The sequence below is a fragment of the Arachis duranensis genome, chromosome 3 (assembly GCF_000817695.3).
Source record: "Arachis duranensis cultivar V14167 chromosome 3, aradu.V14167.gnm2.J7QH, whole genome shotgun sequence".
Taxonomy (NCBI): Eukaryota; Viridiplantae; Streptophyta; class Magnoliopsida; order Fabales; family Fabaceae; genus Arachis; species Arachis duranensis.
This window is the reverse complement of record NC_029774.3, coordinates 13568837-13588406: the sequence shown is the minus strand read 5'-3', so window position 1 is coordinate 13588406 and position 19570 is coordinate 13568837. Positions and strand designations below refer to the sequence as shown.

Genomic DNA, 19570 nt, shown 5'->3' with positions numbered 1-19570 from the left:
TTACAATTCCCCGGCAACGGCGCCATTTTGAAGAGAGGATTTTTGCGTGGTATAGAATTCAGAATAAATTCCCGTTACAAGTATAGCTTCCAGACCAACAAAAGTCCTTTCTTACAAACGTTTTGGTTGTCACAAGTAACAAATCCTTTTAAAATTGATAACCGAGTATTCAAACCTCGGGTCGTCTTCTCAAGGAATTGCAGGGAGGTATGTTCTTATTATTGGTTATGGGTTTTTGTAAATTGGGGTTTTGAAGGTGAGGAACAAGTAAATTCAATGACAAATAAAATAAATAATTAACTATAAAATAAACTTTTGGGCAAGATATGAAAATTCGGAAGTCCTATCCCAGTTACTCCTATGAGAATGAAAATTAATCCCACTTAGTTAACCTTTGTGTAAGCAAGGGAAAGTCAAGTGAACTAATTGGTTAGATTTCCCAAGTCCTAGCCAATTCCTAAAGAAAGACTAGAGTTAGTGGAATTCCAGTTAATTAGCCGACATAACAATCAATCATGAATAGTTGATAACTCAAGAGCTTCCAGTTAATCAATTAAAGCCAATAATGTGGAAAGCTAAATTGAAATCATAAATATCTGGAATACCTCAAGTAACATTCATTCAAAGCAATAAAATCTAACATGGAAAAGTTCATAAGCCAATTGGGCAACATAAATCAAATACAAATAAAAGCATTAAAGTATCTCAAAATAGAAGAAAAGTCAAAATAAAGGAATATTGAACCTGATGTGAAGATGAGATAAATTCCTAATTTCTAAAAATCCTAATCCTAAATCCTAAGAGAGAGGAGAGAGCCTCTCTCTCTAAAAACTACATCTAAAACTAAAAATTATGAATTATGAAAGCATAAATTATGAATGGATGCATTCTCCCACTTTATAGCCTCTAATCTGTGTTCTCCGGGCCGAAAACTGGATCAGAAACAGCCCAGAAGTCACTGATTGTGCAATCTAGTCCGTACAGGTTGCGGCAAAGTGACGCGGAGGCGTCGTCCACGCGTCCGCGCGGATTGAAGTTCGCAGATGCGACGCGTCCGCGTGGAGTGCGCGTTCGCATTGCCTATCTGTACGGCCACTATGGGGAATTATATATCAAATCGAATCCCCGGATGTTAGCTTTCCAACGCAAGTGGAACCGCATCATTTAGACCTCTATAGCTCAAGTTATGATCGTTTTAGGGCGAGAGGGTCAGGCTGACAGCTTTGCAGTTCCTTCAACTTCTTGTATTCCTTCCACTTTTGCATGCTTCCTTTCCATCCTCCAAGTCATTCCTGTCCTGTAATCTCTGAAAACACTTAACACACATATCAAGGCATCTAATGGTAATAAGAGAGGATTGAAGTTAGTAATTTAAAGGTCAAAGAAGCATGTTTTCAATCATAACACAAAATCAGGAAGGAAAACGTAAAACATGCGAATAGTATGAATAAGTGGGTAAAGAATTGATAAAAACCACTCAATTAAGCACAAGATAAACCATAAAATAGTAGTTTATCAGCTCCCCATCTTCCATAGTCTTCTATTCAGATTGCGCCATTGGGTTGGATTGGGCTGCAATCAGGGCCAAGAAAAGAGCTTCTTCCATCTTGAATGCAACATCACGGCAAAACGGGGATTCCAACGGCTCTTTGTTTTTGCACGGTGATTCCACAAGATGCAAGTGAGTTATGGACGAGAAGCAAAACTGACACGAAGAGAAGATGCAAAAATGTGAAATCGTTTGTTTCCACGAGTTGAAACGCGATTTTGAGTTTTGACTACCTTGTACGTATGTGTTATTTTTCTTTGTATATACTTATTTATATTCTGGTCCAAAAATATAGTTAGATCCAAAATGAATGAATTTTAATTGTAGAATTAGACTCGGTCCACATCCACCCGACCTTATAAAGGGAATAAGTAATCAACTTCTAAGATATCTCTCACTCATCTAAAAGGGAGATTTCAACAACTCCTTAATAAAAGGAATGGTTATTCACCATCAAAAGTAGAACTACTCTAAAAGGTAGTTATCAATTCTACTATAAATACAATGACACCCTCAGGTATATTCAAAATCCAATCTACTAAAAACCTGCTTAAAACTATTGCTAACTTAAGTATCAGAGTCCCTTGTAAGTACCACCTCCTACCTCCTCACGAGGAACTCGAACGGTGGCACCTCGGTACCAACAAAAGTCAGACACTATCCAAAAGGAGTCTGGACCTCATGTTCAGTCCCAAAAGCAACCCAATTTCAGGTAACCCTCGGAATATTTGTGCCATTATGGGAGATCTAGAAGTCTATACCCAAGCATGGTGGGCAATCATCCCGAAGATGGACATACAATCTTCGAATATGAACCAGAGTACCATAATGACAACCGATCACTCATGATACTCCCTTGACCAGATAGAGCAACTGACCCTAATGGGGATGGAATGTCGGAAAACCCTCAACCCAGGAGAATCAACTCAGAGATACATCCACCGGAGAACGAGGAACTCCCGCACCCAGCAGAGAATATGGGACTCAAACACGGGCACCAAGGACGACAAGAGCAATTCGAGCAGGAGATAAAGCGACAAAGAGAAGCTGAAAGAGACTTGCGAAGAGAGGTGCGACGAAGGAGAGAATCAGAAGAAAAGCTTTTGAAGTTAGAAGCTGACCTTCGAAATCGGAGCAACCATGCAGATCGAGAGGAAAGTCCTTTTGGAGGAGAAGATCCGTTCAAAGAAGAGATCAGGTGGGCTAGGGTTCATAGGAACTTCAAAAGCCCCAACATGGACCTCTATGATAGAACAAATGACCCGAGACACCATCTCAGTAACTTTAAAAGTTGGATGTATTTGGCTGATGCGTCCGATGCGACCCGCTGCAAAGCCTTCATGACGATATTAACCAAGACGTCGATGAAGTGGTTTGATAGTTTACCACCTAGGTCAGTGACCTGTTTCGATGATCTTGTAAGAAAGATTCAAGTCTCCTAAGGGTCAAGCAAGAGGTCGGGAAAACTCTCTGAGCTTATATGGAAAGATTGAACAAAGCTTGCTTGGAAATTCAAATTTTACCTCAAGAGGAAGTAATAATGGGCTAGTTAATGGCCTCAAAGAAAGACCATTTTCTCAATCCATATCAAAGTGACACTTGACCTCCTTATACGAGGTATAAGAGCGGACAGAAAAGTATATCAATAAGGAGAAAAATGTCTGGCTCAGAGAATCAGCTCCAAGATAAAATCCTTCTTATCAAGCTCGGGATAAGGAGAAAGAAACAAATAAAAAGATTAGTGCAACCAGGATAAACCTCGAAGGTATGATAACTATACTCTTGTGTGAGTTTCCCTTGTTGATATCTACAGGGAGATCTGTCATACCGAAAAACTTTCGCCTCATTGTCCTATCAAGAACAAGAAAGGTGGAAGTCAGACGGAATACTGTGAGTATCACAAGCTATATGGACATTCCACCAACGATTGCTATGACTTAAAAATGTGATAGAAAAACTGGCCAGAGAAGGTCGGTGAAAAAGATACCTTCTAGAAAGGTCGGACAATTCGAGAAAAAAGAAGAGTTGCGATGAAGATAGTGGTCGACGAGATCGGCCACTACAAACCCCTAATAGACATATTCATATGACAGCTGGAGGTTTCGCAGGAGGCGGGGTAACTAAGTCTTCTCATAAAAGATATTTGAAAGAAGTCTATCAAGTCGGGGAAGAATTCGAAGTTTCCGACTTACCCACAATCTTATTCACTAAAGAGGATGCTCAAGGAGTGACACCCAGCTATGATGATCCCGTTGTGATTACAATGATACTCGCTAATGCAAACCTCCACAGAACTCTGGTAGATCAAAAAAGCTCGGCCTCTTCGATAAGCTCGAGTTAGAAGAGAAAGAGCTAAGAGCATATCCCGACACTCTTTTCAGGCTAATAATAACCAGCCCTAACGAGCTTTCAGGATAAGGACTACCTTCTGATGTGGTGCCCACAACATCCCTTATGGACCTCTTTCAAAACGTACTCCGTCTGATCAAGTCGCAAGCATTTCAGCAAAGGTTGATTGAGCCCTCTCTTGTATAGTTGGCCCTGAACCACCGTGTATTTGGCGGCTTCCCTTTTCACGAGCTTCACTTCTTTCGCATTCCCCGATAATTCAACTCCTACCAGGAATCGTTGGATCGGGCCAATCGAGGAAGGTGGTTCCTGGTAGCCTTGTGTTAAGCACAGGATTATTGATGGCTCCTTCACTAGGTCCTGAATGAGAGATCGATTTTTCGCTCCGGCCTTAGTGCTAGCCAACTTCAACAAGAGGTCGGGCTTTGGTGTTTTTCTCCTTAGGGACATGTTGAACAATCACTTCTGCAAAATCCCCACACAACTGCCTAGTTTTTTTCAAGTACTTTGCAGTAATGGATCCTGAGTTTGATACGCCCGTTCACCTAGGCTGTTACCATTTGGGAGTCGCTGTTGATTTCAAGTCTTGCCACTCCTACCTCTTTCTCTAGAATTAATCCCCCAATTTAATGGATTGCTCGTAAGTCACTCCTTTTGAGCTTTCTAATATTATCCCAGCACCCCAAATGCTTGGTTGGATGCTCCGTCAACATGAAGCTTCCACTGTGAATCCGGGGCCTCGGGTGTTTTGCCGACCACCTCTACCAAAAAGTGGATCATTGCTTGGGCTTTGATAGCATGATGGGGCTCGTACTGAATGTCGTACTGAGACAACTCTATCGCTTAGTCATTTCTCACCGTGATCGGGTGTTCCTGGAAATAATGCCTTATCCTCTGGGAGGATACCAACAAAGCGAAAGCCACCTTTTCCAGCCTCGTGTACCTCGACTCCACCCTTTGGAGCTCTTTACTTACGAAGTACATGGGTTGCTGCTGTTTACCTTCTTCTCGTACTAAAGCGGCAGCCAAAGCTTCTTCTATTACTACTAGATACAGGTATAAGGGCTCTCCTTCTTTTGGCTTTCCAAAAACCGGTGGCTCCGACAAGATCCTCTAAAAATGGTTAAAGGCCTCGTTGCAAGATGGGCCCCATTCAAAGGCCATTCCTTTTTTTTATGAAGTTGAAGAATGGCAATGCTTTAGCGTCTGACGCGCCGAAGAAACGGGATAAAGCTATCAACCTCCCTGCAAGTCTTTGCACATCTTTTACACACAAGGAACTTGTCATGCGAAGGATGACTTCGTATTTGTCCGGGTTAGCTTCTACCCCCCGGCCCTCTGGGTGATCATGAATCCCAAGAATTTCCCTGCTTCCATGGCAAAAGCGCATTTCAAAGGATTCAGCCTCAAATTGTGTTTACAAAGGGAGTCGCAGATGACCTACAGGACGGCTACCAGACTGTCCCACTCAGCCATTTTGACTAGCATGTCATCAACGTAGACTTCTACTGACCTACCTATGTGGTCCTTGAAGACTTTATTCATCAACCTTTGGTAGGTTTTCCCCGCATTTTTTAGGACAAACGGTATGACCTTGTAACAATACGTTCTCCGTGGCATTATGAACGCCATCTTCTCCTCATCAAGTCGGTGCATCAGGATCTAATTGTATCCTTAGTAAGCGTCCATAAAGCTAAAAAACTTGTATTCTGCCGCTGTGTCCACTAGGGCATCTATGTTGAGGAGTCGAAATGAGTCCTTTGGATAGCCCTTGTTAAGGTCCGACTAGTCCACGCATATTCTCCATTTTTCATTTGCTTTTTTCATGAGAACTACATTCAAGATCCAAGTAGAGTAGTCTAGTTCCATGATGTAACTGGCTTCCAATAAACTAGTTGTTTGCTTGGCTATTTTGTTTGCCCTTTTTGACGACATTTTCCTCTTCCTCTGCACGATAGGGTGCACCTCCTGTCTCACAGCCAGCTGGTGGAACATGAAATCTGGGTCTATCCCAGGTATGTCGGCTGGAGTCCAAGCAAATAAGTCTTTGTTGGCTCAGATGGCTTCGATCATAGGTCATTTCACTTCGTATGGTAGGTTACAATTCACGAATGTGAACTTGTCTTTTGTCTTCCCTACCCGAAACCTTTCCAGGTCGCCCTGAGGATCGGGCCTTAGCTACTCATCAATCCTAGCATCCAGGTCTGCCAGGAACACACCGGCTACTTTCTTGGACCTCTTTCGTAAAGACAAGCTGGCGTTCTCGAGCGACAACCATCTCCAGGTCTCCTCGGATCATCCCTACAGACCCGTCATCTGCTACAAACTTCATTGTCAATAGCTTGATACAAATGACTGTAAGTAGGTCGTTGATTATTCTTCTCCGAAGGATGACGTTATTCATTGTAGAGTCCCTCAGGACTACGAACGCAACCAATACGGATTTTCTACTTGCTTCGAAACTCACAAAGATCGGTAGAATGATGGAGCCGTCGGGCTTGATGTAGTTGTCACCCATGACGGTGGTCCTTGAGGTCACTTTCCTTCAGTCCTAGGGCGTCGAAAATGTTTCAAAATATAATGTTCGAGTCTGCTCCTATGTCGATTAAAATCCGCTTGACCAAGCCTGTCCCGATTCTCGCCGTGATAACAATGGGAAAATCTTTTGGGAGGTCGTCGCACCACTTATCTCCCAGGCCAAATGATATTTTAGGGAGCTCTCTGGGAGAAACCCTCTCACCAGATGCCACGGCTAGTATCTTATCATCTTTTCTTACTATAGACTTTGACTTTGATGGGACATCCCTGCCAAATACTACATTCACTACCACCATAGGGGTTGAATCCAGGTTCTCTGGGGGGGTCTTGCTTCGGCTTGACCACCCGAGCACGATCTTACTCGAAATGTTCCCTTTCCTTTCTTCTCAGCTCCCGGATGAACCGCGAAAACTCACCTAGTTTTCTTTCCCAGATAGCTTAATCCAGGGCATCCTTCAAATCAAATCAATCCTATGTCTTATATCTGAATCCGTTGTGGTAGTCGCAATAGAGGTTCTTATTGCCTCCCGTCCAGTCCTTCAACTGCCTTAGTTTAGGCAAAATGCCCCTATCCGCGATTTGCAGGAATATTTCCACTATCGGGGCAGTCAACAGGGTGTAATTTGTGAACTTGCCTTTCCAGGGAAAAGGCTTGAGCTATATCCCAAACGCCATTTCTCTCGGGGTGTCCCTCGGCTTCTCCGGGTTGACAGCCTGGCGAGTGGGCGGGGGACTAGCTGCTGTTTGTTAGTGGCTACCACATGGCTGACCTCATCATCATTTATATACTCTCTTGCCATGCACTATATCTCCTGCATTGTCCAAATAGGCTTGGTAGTCAAGTGTTTTCGGAAGTCCTTATTTACTAGGTCGTAGGAGTGTTCAAAACCAAGCCAATCCGAACAAAACCGATCAATCGAACCATAAAAATCGATAACTGAATGAACCAAAAATAAAAAAACCGAAAAAATAAAATTTTGCAGTTTTTTGTTTGGTTTGGTTCGATTTTTGGTTCTAACACTAAAAACCTGAAACAAACCGGTAAATACATATAACTATATAAGTTAGTTTTACCCAACTCAACCTAAACTAACCCTAAAACACTTTACAGATACACTACTCTCTCTCTCATTTAGTCACTCATGCCGCAGAAACCAGAAAGCCAAAAACTCCTCTCTCACGCAGTATCAGACTCCATTCTCCTCTCTTAGTCCCAGTCCTCTCTGTCGCCGTCCGTCGAAGCCTCACGCCGTCCAGCAGCAGCGTGTGCTCCGTCACAGTTCGTCAGCCTCCATCCATTCTCACTTCTCAGTGCTGTCGTGCTCTATCGCGGTTCGTCAACTGTCCAATCGTACAACGTCCAGCCTCTCCGCCACCGTCCAGCCTCTCCGCCACCGTCATGTTTCTCTGCCTCTATCGCTGCATCTGTCCTTCTCTTAGGGTTTTTGATTTTTTCTTAATTCTGTTTTTAAATCCTTTTTATTTGTCATAATTTGTTGTTATGATTCTGTTTTAAAAATTTTTGTCTTAGGGTTTTATTTTTTAAAATTTAGTTTATTTCTCACAATTTGTTGTCATAATTCTATTTTTAATTTATCATTTGTTACTTGCTAATTTTTGTTAGGATTATTTGCTGATTGCTCTGATTGTTTAATTTCATTGTTTTTGTTTTTGTTGATTTTAATCTGATTATTTGTTAGGATTATTTGTTGATAGTTCTGATTGTTTAATTTCATTGTTTTTGTTCTTGTTGATTTTAATCTGATTATTTGTTACGTGTAGTTTTTGTTCTTGTGTCTGTTTTTATATAGCCAATTCTAATCGCTTAATTCTCTCCCTTTTGTAATTCATTTTTTGTTGTATTCAGTTTTATATGTATTCGTAAATGGGGTTCTTTTAATTTGGTTGTTTTATCTTTTTGGTGGGTTGAAATTTTAAGCTTCTGTTGACGACACAAAGATGAAGGGGTTGTGATTCTTAGAGTAATGAAAAATTGGGAATATATGATATACATAATTTGAAGGATTGGGCAAAAAAAATATAATGGTACAAATTCATACTTACACAATGCCCATGTTTCCTTTGATTTGTTGAACTTTGACTATCTTAGTTATTCTATTGTATTATTGCAGACTATTTTTAGCTATTTTGCTCCACTCTCAGCCCTCAGTCTTAACTCATTTTCACGATTAATTAAATTTGATTTTTACTAAATAAGTTTCACTAATTTGTCATGAATGTCACACAGCCTTCATAACAATTTTACTATTTTTTTATACTTCGGTCTTGGCTTTAACGGTTCTTGCAATTTTTAAACTTTTTTTTCTGAAATTAATTGAAAAATTGAATAAATCGAACCAAACCAAATCGATTTTAATTGGTTTGATTTGGTTCGGATGGTTTTGATAAAAAAACCAAACCAAACCGAACCGGAGTTTAATTAATTGATTGGATCAGATGACTTTTCTCTATAAAATCGAACCAAACCGTACCGCGAACACCCCTAATATGTCGTTCGTGAGGCACAAACTGGCCACGGAGTTCGTGAGGCCATCAATCTCTAAGCATTCGTCATTGAAATGGTCTAGATACCTTCTAGTGTGCTCACCTATCTGTTGTGTTACCCCTAAGCGATTGATTAGGTGTTTTGCCTTGGCTATTCGAGTAGTGAACTGGGCCAGAAATTTCTGAGAGATGTCTGCGAAGACGGTTATAGACCCTTGTAGGAGAGAGTTGAACCAGTGGATCGCCACCCTGCTAGAGTTACAGGGAAAGCGTGGCACCTGATCGCATCTCCCACGCCTTCCAGATTCATTCTGGCTTGTTATGTCCATCGACTTATCAAAATTCTTAGGCAGTTAGACTTCGGGGATGGAGGAGTGAAAAGGAATGGTGCCGATCACAACGGGATCTCGGCATTTCCTTTTCCGCTCTTTCCTGCGATCCCGAAACTTTGACTTATCTGGGGAGTGGAGGAGGGTGTGACTGTCAGTTTGGTCGTATCCATAATCCTTTTCCTCATTGTGTCGTCAGTCTTTCAATCTCCTCAACGGGGACCGGATGCGAGAATGGCTTGGATGAGCCTTTGCGCCCAAACGGGAGTTTCGACTATGCTCAGGGTGGTAGCGGTCTCATGCCGCCAACTCCCTGTCAAGGTTCTGGACCTTGTGTCTGAGTTCTTGCATGATCCGGGAGTTGTCGCTATCGGTATCCCGGACAGACGCTTTTCTCAGGACCGGTCATGGGAGTTATCTTGGCCAGAAGGGGTTTGTCGGTGCCTCCAAGAAGTTTCCGTCCTCACCTACCCATGAGGTGACCCCCTTGGCATTCGTTGTCCCCACCCTCTCCTAGCTCGTCCTCTGGGTGAAAGAAAGCCTCCATAATTAGCTCATGTTAGGTCCTCATAAATGGCGCCAATGTTCGTGAGTTCGTCAAGTTGGTTGAGGAGAGGTCGTTGCAAGTGAGGATCAGGACCTGAATGCATGAGCTGAGATGAGGAATTGAGTGTCTAAGGTGTCAAATGGTCGGTGGATGGGGCCACCTTTAAGGACACTCCGATGTCAAAGTAAGAGTCTGTACAATGAGGCGACTAATTAGGGTTGTAGTGATGTACCTTGGGAGAGCGGTAGATCCCTCTCCTTTATTACTATCTTCTCGGGTGGGCCTTCCTCGTGCCAAGACCCAACCCTTTAGATGCTTCTGCCAGAAAGCAAAATCCGTTGAGGAGAGCAAAACACGTGCAGGGCGTTACACTGTACGGATGAGGAGTAGGTCCACTTGGTAGACCTTCAGCTGTTGGGCTGGGCCAGAATAGTTTGGTAAGCTGGAAAAGATAAAAGAAAACTTTCGAAGAAAGAGAAAAGTCGAGTTCACGGCAAAGCAGCTGATAGATTTTAAGAAAGCTCCAAGAATTGGGATGGAGTTGAGAAGGGAAACTTTACAAAGACCAAGAATCTCATACTCAAACTCAGTAAAAGGAAGGCACACCCCTAGCCCGGTGAAAAAACACTCATACATGTAAATAAAATGGCGTTCCGACTTGTCAAGTCGGGAAAAACAGATTCTCTCCTCAGGATCAACTACTACAATCACATATTTATTTTCATCTTTCTGATCTCTACGCAACCTATACTATCTACAGAAGGTCTCGGCATATTCATGATCAATAATAGGGAGAGAAAAAAGTACGGTTATATCTACCCAATCTAGGTCAGACGGGACTTTTGACGACATGTTGAGTATTACTAAGTGAGACATAAAGTTATACCTACAAATACAATAAAATAAAATCATCACTACAAGTCGGCAAGTCAGGCAAGAGAAATAAAACCATTTTGATAAAGCTACAAGAGGTCGAACTAGTTCCAACAGTCACAAAAGAACTTCAAAAGTTCTTAAAACCTCTTATGAACTAAAGCATCAAACAACAACACTACAAGATGAAAATGACACCATTTTTGGAAGGAAGAAACAGAACCATTTGGGGGCACCACAAGGCAAAACCCCTACTCAAATGCACAACAAAGAAATAAAATATTCAAAAAAAGGAAAACAACAAAGCAATCACGAAGAGCATATGAACAAAAAGTTATAATCACTTACATAAAAGAGATGGTACCAGAAGCATGTCACCCAAAACACAGATACAAAAAATAAAGTTTAAAAAGTAAAAAGAACCAACCTTAAAGGAATACGTAGCAGAAAAATGCGCAAAAACAACAAATGCACGTACGATCTAAACCCCTTGAGAAATTTCGAACGAAAGCAGAAATTCAAATTAGAGAAATCTTGAAAATAAGAACGGTTGCAACGAAGAAGATGAAAAGCTTGAAAAAAGCAGAGTGATGATCAAAAAATGTTTCAGAAGAAGCGAAAAAGAAGAAAGAGAACATGTTTGGGGTATTTATAAGGTACCAGGGGCAAATAGGTAGTTTTTCCCCTCTTCATTAATGATGTGCGCGGTTACCAAAGTAACCGTAGAGAAACGTGTAAATGACTATAGAAAAACGTGATGCTACGAGTTCGCAAAAACATGTTAAGTATCCCACCTAACCCTAAGAAGGCGGCGTGCTCGACGTGATGCACTAACACACAAGAAATCATCCTAAAATGCTCGACAAGGGGCACTATTCATACCCTGGCCCAAAAATATTGCCAGACCCAAAATGAATAAGTTCCAATTAAGGAATCAGACTCGGTCCACACCCACCCGACCTTATAAAGGTTGGACATAGCGACTAGAGACTAGTCCTACTTATCCGAATAAGTAACCAACTCCTAAGATATTTTCCACTCATCTAGAAGGGGGATCTCAACAACTCCTTAACAAAAGAGAACGGTTATCCACCATCAAAAGTGGAACTACTCTAAAAGGTGATTATCAATTCTACTATAAATACATCGACACCTTCAGGTATATTTAGAACCCGATCTATTAAAAACTTACTTAAAACTCTTGCTAACTTAAGTATCGGAGTCCCTTACAGGTACTACCTCCCACCTCCCCACGAAGAACTCAGGCTGCGGCACCTCGGCACGAACAGATGTTGGACGCTGCTCAAAAAGAATTTAGACCTCACATTCAATTCTAAAAACAACCTAGTTTTAGATAACTTTTGAAACAATACCCTTTGTTATTGTCTTTTTTTTTTAATCATTTCTCTTCTTTTTTCTTCGATGCATTATAATCATTATTTTCTTTTTTTTGTTGTTTCTCTTTTTTTTCTCTAAAAAAGAAACAAATAAAAAAGAAGGGAAACGCAAAAATGTATTGCAAAAACACAAAAAAAAAAGAGAAGCAAAACAAATTGTAGCAATAGAAGAAAAAATTGTTTTTGCATCCAAAATATTTTGTTTCACAGCTAAAAATTTTTGTATTTTAAAATTTTTTTATAGAAAAGGAGAAAGAGAGATAATAAAAAAAGAAAATGTGTAATTTATACGCGTTTTGTGTAAATGATTTTTGTTACACTAATTATTAATTAAGTCAATTTGATTAGACTTAGATTCAGTTTGGTAAAGAGTTTAATTAAATTTCTTTTAATAAAATAATTTTAAATAATAAATAACTATATTAAAAGTAATTTATAAATAAGTTATTTTGTATTTGAATTTTTAGTTCTAAAAGTGCTTATTTTATAGAAATGTGATAAAAAATAGTAGTATTATGAGAGAAATCATTTTTTTAATTTTTCTATAAACTCTTAAATAATTTTTTAAAAAACTGTAATTTAATTTTAAAAATTATACTAAACATTAATACTATTATTTTTCATAAATAAAAAACTCAAAAAAATTACTTTTAAAACTTTTTAAACGACCTTAGTTATTCCAAATGCTTATATGTGTAGCAATATCAAAAACTTGTTTTAGCTACGTAATTGTACAATTTATCAGCCACCAAACTATTTTCCTCAAAGGAAGGAAAAAAATCAGAAAAAAAAATCCGTAATTAATTTAGCTACATTTGAGTCGAAAATCCAACTCATCCAAACAATCTTTATTTATTAGTTCGTTTGAAATTAATCAAATAATAAATTTTCATTACGATTAAAAGTATTTTATTGGGGAAGAGTTTAGATAATATAATGTACCAACATACGGTCTTGTCTCTTTAATATTTAAAGTTAAAAATTTATAAATTAAATTCTAAAATTTAAAATAATTTTAAAAAATGGATTACTTAACATTACTCAAACCTAAAATATCTTTTTTATACAAGTCTTTTATTTCACATTTTTTTTTTATAATTATTCAAACGGATTAATCCCATATCAAAACAAACAAGTTCAAATCAAACTTCCAACCTCACTAATAAAGCTTTTGGCACAAATTAATAAGTGTCGTCTCTTGTATTATAAAATCCTTGGACAATTGATACCCTTATAAAAGCAAAACATCAACAAAAATAAAACATAATGTGGCTTGGTAATCGTATTCGTATCATATAATATCAATTAGGCTGGATAATGGATCTTATACTTAGTCATATGTAAGTGTTATTTATAAAACAGGAATATTTTTAAAGCAATTGTTGGAATAGCTCAGTTGGTTAGAGCGTGTGGCTGTTAACCACAAGGTCGGAGGTTCAAGCCCTCCTTCTAGCGTTTTGTTAAATTCAAACATTTCCTCAACTTCATTTGTTTTTTGTTGGAAGTAAACTCAACAAAAACTAAAACTTTTAGCCCTGGAATTAGCCCAACCAGTCAAACCCAAAAATTAAAATAACATATTTTTACCTATAAGTAAAAAATACAGTGGGCCCATTAAAAAATAGACTTCAATGTTCAATCACACCTATTAGCCTCTCTCTTGGATGAAATTCATAAAATCCTAACTGAATTCTGAATACAACGTAGAATGGAATGAAGAATGACTACTCAATAATAATAGACATCTATCGATGATGAATGGTAATGTATGGATTGATTTTAGATTGTATGTTTCTAGGGAACCGATTAAATGCTCTTTGTAATTTTTGGAGCATCAAAACTCCACAAAGAAAATAGTAAAAAAGTTGTATTTTATTTGTTTTAATTTTATTGTTTTTTTATTTTTATATTGGCTAGTATACTAAAATCAAATGAATTTGGACTAAGACTTTTTCATATTTTGGTCCAGTAAAAAAATCTGGGCCATTCTCAAATTAAATTACATTACTTTATTTGGAATTAATATTAGATTACATAAAATTATAAAAAAAATAAAAAATTAAAAAATGAAAAGACAAAAATATTCTTTTAGAATTAATATTAAAAGATTAAAATATCTTTTAAAAGTAACTAAAATTTTAATTTAATTTCAAAAAGAGTAAAACAAATTTGTAATAAATTTTAAAAAGACAAAAGTATTTTTTTAAGATTAGAGTTATTCAATTATTTTAAAAATTAAAAATTTATATTAAATTTAAAAAGATAAAAGTATTCTTTTTGAAGAGTAATGTTAAAATTTAAAAGTCTAAAATATTTATTTAGTATTAATGGTCTTTAAAAATTAAAAATTTGTCCTAGATATTAAAAAAATAAAAATATACTATTTAAGATTAATTTTAAAAAGACAAAAATATCTTTTTAAGATTATTGTTGTTTAATTAAATTACAATGTTAAAATTCAAATTTAATTTTAAAAAAATTACGATACACTTTTAAATAATTTTAAAATTAGTTATCCAAGGGATTTTTTTAAATAAATAATTTAATTATTTTAATTACCAAAATATGTAATTTGTAGTGTATTTATTAATTTACATCACATTGATTTATCTTGTTTACATTGTAAATACGATAATTACGAATGCATCTCGTTTATAAATAAAAATAAACGAGAATAATAAAAATATAAAAATAATAAAAATATTAATAATTTAAATTAGACCAAATTCTTAAAAATAGAATGTTTCAAATAATAAAAAAGATGAACGATTTCAAATAATAAAAACGATAGACGGTTTTGATTTACTGGTAAATAAACATATCACATAATTTAAAAATTAAAAAAACTGCTTATTTAAAATTAGCACATTATTTTTTTTAGAAACTAACTCATTTAAATTAATATTTATAGAATCTATTATTTTTAAATTTATCGACAGTATTTATTTTTATTAACCAACTCTTATTTGTTGGCTTAGTGATTGAGGGTGGGATGGTTTGCAAATTAAATGGCACCGACCCCCTTTTATACCTTTTTTAATAGTTTTTTTTTATTTTATTTTAGTAAAAAAATTAACTCTAATAAAACACTAAAATTAGAAAAAAAACGTTGCTTAATAAATAAATAAATAAAGATGAGAGATTAATATTTTATAATTATCGTATATTTTTTATTTAAAAGTATAATTTGAAGTTAGTGTTAATTTTTTAAATATTAACTTTTTAAAAAAGTATAATTTTTTTGGCATTAATTATTTAATGATGTTATTAATATATAATAAAAGCTCCATTAATATAATATCCCTTAAAATACCGCGTTAATATACTTATAATATTAATAATATATAGGAGTTTTAAAATTCCAAATAATTTAGGAGTATTGTAAATATATAAATAAAAATAAATATACATAATATTTAAATATAAATTATCTTTTGTGAACAACCATGACATGTATTCATATATTTATTTTTTTAATTTTGTGTTAGTTAAAATAATATTATCATGATTATTTTTTGGATTATGTTATTTTTAAATAGGCATTATATGTATTTTTTATCATTTTATTATTGTCATTGACTATTTTATATGATTATTTTGATTTGAATATATAATCTTAGAAAAAAATTAAAATATTCAACTTTAACAAATAAAAAAAATGCTAGTTGTCCTTTAATTTTTAATCTTTAATCAGTCTTTTAATTTAAATAATATTATTTAATAGAAAATTAACTAAACAGATATTACGCTAGTATTTATAAAAAAAAATTCAATACCTCACCAATAAATATAACCATTCAGTAAAAAAACAATTTATGTAAAAAATCCCACATAATGATAATTGATTACAATATCATATTTAAAAGAAGACGTGCAGCTAGAAGCACCAACACTACACCCAAAAAATTCTACTTCTAATAAAATGTTCTAATAATTAATTAAAATTCATAATTTTCTCTTATGATAATAACATTATGCGGGGGAAGAAAAAGGTATAATAAATTAATAATAAAGTTGGCTGGCTATAACAAAATACTATCACAATTACAATTTAGTCCAATATTATATATAAATTCTATTCATCACATAAGATATATCAGAATTTGTTCATAACATAAATATACATTGAAGAGCATTATTTTGCTCTTTAATTTAATTTGCGCTATACATGTATAGTTCTAATGCACGATTCTAATACTAAAAATACAAACGAAGAACTTGACCAAAGTCCACCTCTTGACACCACACCTTAGTTCTTTTTTGTGCAATGGTGGTGATATTTAGTCAAATTACTTCTAACTTAATCTCTAAGAATCCAAACCTAATTGTCTCTCCTATATGTACTATGCTATTCTAGTTCAATTCAGGAACTCATCAATTAACACTAAAGTCTAATGCTATACATCTAACATGCATATCAACATTCTCTTAATTTGATATCCACTTCCCTCTATGCAATGAAAACCTTTTGGTAAAGTAAGAAGCTATGTATATTGTATTCAATATTTGGGCATGTTTCTCCAAAAACTGTCATGAGTTGAAAATGCTTGATCTATGGGGCCCAATGAAGCATCTTGTTGAGTTTCAAGTTCCAATGGTTGTCCTCTTTTCTGGTACCAATCTGGAACTGGCATTTCTTGAAAGTTTTTAAGTAGGCCAAATAAGTCATCATCCATGGTATTGATTTCCTCCAATTCATCTTCAGTTGTTTGTTTATTCCCTGTATATAGACAATAATAATATCACATATATATCCTTTTATTTTATCATTGTCCTTATTAATTATTAGATAAGCACAATATTAACATTGATGTACTGTAAAAAAGAATAAGGAGGATTAGTAAACATTAATTTGAATGTTTAAATTGTGTTTTATTTTAGTACTAAAAATTTTAAAGATATTAATTTAGTCTCTAAAATTATATTTTGGTAAAATTTTCAACTAGTCCTAAAATATCAGTCTTTTAATAATTTTAATTAATATATATTATATATATATTTTTATAATTAAAATTGATGTCTAAAAAGACAAAAGTATCAGTATCTTTTAAATACTTAAAATTCTTCCAATACTTTATATATATCATATCATCAATGTCCTACAAAATAAAAGCTAAATTGATAGTTTTAGAAAATTTAAAAGCTATAAAACAATGTTTGATTTTAATTTTAGAGACCAAATCATAAAAAATTTACATAAAGAAGATGATTAATAGAGGAAGAATTTAAGAGTTTTACCTGTTGAAAATGGAGAAGAGTACAAATCAACCTTGGGTATTTTATTAATGGTATTTCCAATGCTTTTGGTATCTGACTCCACAACCACATTATTAGTCTCTTCTTCTTTTGTACATTCCTCAGTAGTTACCATGTATTTTCTTTTATGAGATAAAACCTGTGATGCAGTTGAATCCTCATTGTCACTCTTAGACTTGTCATTATTGTTACAAAGGCTTTGAGCTTCTACCAAAACTGCACCCAACAAGCCACCACCACCATTTTCTTGAGGCGGCGAAAGCGGCGCAACTCCGGAGCGGCCGCCGTCACCATTTGTAGCCATGTTTGAAGCTCCTCCTCCTATTAAGTAGCCATTATTACCGCTAGCATGAGATGAAGTAGGTGTTGTTGAGCTAAGTGGTGGTGATGATTGGCTTAAAGAGGCTTCATTATTGTTATTTGAACCTTGAATCAAAGGAGGAAGTGCTTCAAATGGTGAATTTGGCATTAGTTTAACATTATTATTATTAGTATCACTATTGTTGGAGTGGAACCCATAGTTATAGCTTCCTAAATGATAATAATCATTATTTGAGTTATTATTTACATTATTATAACTTTGGTTAAACAAAGAGGAAGTTATGGAAATAGGAGATAATGGGAACCCTAAATTTCCACTATTTGTAATATTAGGGTTTTCATTTGGAAACTTGAATTGTGGGTATGGTTGTGGATTATTATATGATAAACAAGAGGAATGTTGATTTGTAGAAGGGTGGGCTATTAGCTTTAGTTGATTGATTTCTTGGTGGTTAGAGGAAGACATAAATAATGGAGAAAATGAGAAAGATGATGATGAAGAAGAAGAAGGTTGAGGTTTGAGATGTTGTTGTAGATGGTATACATTGGCTTCATGCAACACTTGTGGTGGATAAAGTGGCAACCCAGCTCTTTGGCATCTTTTTACTCTAGTGTTCCAAAAGTTTTTTATTTCATTATCTGTTCTCCCAGGTAGCTGAAAGGAAAAAAAAAAAAGATTAATTGGAATTGATAAAGTTTTAGTTATTTGAAATATAATAGGAAAATAAAAGAATTAAATCAAAATTTTGAAAAGGAAAATATAACAAAAAGAAAAGTATAGGTAGATAACAAAATTACTAAACAATGTGAACAATAAATATATTAGATGTGAAAATGGTTACAATGTGTTTTAATTTAAAAGAAACGAAAAGAAAAATGTTCAAGATAATCTTAAAGAGAATTGTTCCAAATACCTGTGCGGCCATTCGAGCCCATTTGTTTCCAAGTTTAGCATGAAGTTGAACAATTAAATCTTCTTCTTCTTTAGAAAATGAACCTTTCTTCAAATTAGGTCTAAGATGATTGGCCCATCTAAGCCTACAACTTTTGCCACACCTTGCCAACCCTGAATTCTTTTGCACACAGTTCCAATTCCCTTCACCGTACTTCATCACATACTCTCTCAACATTATATCTTCCGAAACTGTCCATGGCCCTTTCTTTGTTTTCCCTCTCAAACTCTTTTCACCACCATTCTCCTCTTTTGCTACTACTCCATCGTTATAATTATCTTCACGGTTGTTGTTGTCGTTGTTGATTCGTCTCGGCATCTTTAGAAAAACAGCCTTTTTTTTGTTTTAAGAAAAATAAATTGAAAAAAAAAAGAGAAAATTAAATGTCTACTATTATGATTTGTGTTGTGAAAAATTGAATGTAAATGGAAATGATGATGGGGTTGGAGTTTTCTCTCCTCTCTCTAATTAAAGTGAGAGAAATGATGAAAAGAGAGGAGAGACAAATGGAGAGAGAAGAAACGAGAAGAAAATGAGAGAAAGACAAAGGATTAAGAGAGAGGTAAAAAGGAACAAGGCTTGTCCTCTTTTTACTTCTCTTTTTTTCTTTTGGCTTGAAACAAGGTTGGATTTTATGGGAAGAAAATTAAAGAAACTCTAAAGCATGTAGAGAAAACGGGTTTAGGAGAAAATGGTTTGTTTGGTTTTGGTTTTGGTTTTAGTGTTTAGGATGAAGAAAGAGAGAAGAGAAAATGGCAATTTTCACAAATAGAGGTTTGAGCATCAATTTCGGCCCCGATTTGCATGCTTCTTGCTACGTTCATCAGCGTCTTTATCATCTTCTACGTACCCCATTTTTTTATTCATAAACGCGTTTTTCCCCCTTTTTTTGGGTGAACATAAACGCGTATGTATATCCCTTTTTTAGATATATATTTCTTATATATATATAT

The 19570-nt window shown here is 35.5% G+C and overlaps 1 protein-coding gene and 1 non-coding gene across 2 annotated transcripts; one reads left to right on the top strand and one right to left on the bottom strand.

The window, feature by feature from the left end:
* Positions 1–13468: 13468 nt before the first annotated feature.
* On the top strand, positions 13469–13542 carry TRNAN-GUU (transfer RNA asparagine (anticodon GUU)). Its single transcript has one exon. It is a non-coding gene; the product is annotated as a tRNA-Asn (tRNA).
* Positions 13543–16586: 3044 nt separating this feature from the next.
* Positions 16587–18935, bottom strand: LOC110279013 (transcription factor MYB101). The gene is made up of 3 exons (XM_021137729.2): positions 18579–18935; positions 17326–18319; positions 16587–16807 (listed from the first exon to the last, which is right to left on the bottom strand). Exons 1-3 carry the CDS (start codon positions 18933–18935, stop codon positions 16587–16589), a joined length of 1572 nt encoding a protein of 523 aa, XP_020993388.1.
* Positions 18936–19570: the final 635 nt, after the last annotated feature.

What these genes read in the sequence shown, in the direction of transcription:
- LOC110279013 (XM_021137729.2), bottom strand. Translation starts at nt 18,935, where the DNA reads ATGCCGAGACGAATCAACAACGACAACAACAACCGTGAAGATAATTAT. An exon ending in GGGCTCGAATGGCCGCACAG is followed by an intron (nt 18,320 to 18,578) that starts GTATTTGGAACA and finishes TTTTCCTTTCAG; the next exon opens with CTACCTGGGAGAACAGATAA. An exon ending in CTCTTCTCCATTTTCAACAG is followed by an intron (nt 16,808 to 17,325) that starts GTAAAACTCTTA and finishes GTCTATATACAG; the next exon opens with GGAATAAACAAACAACTGAA.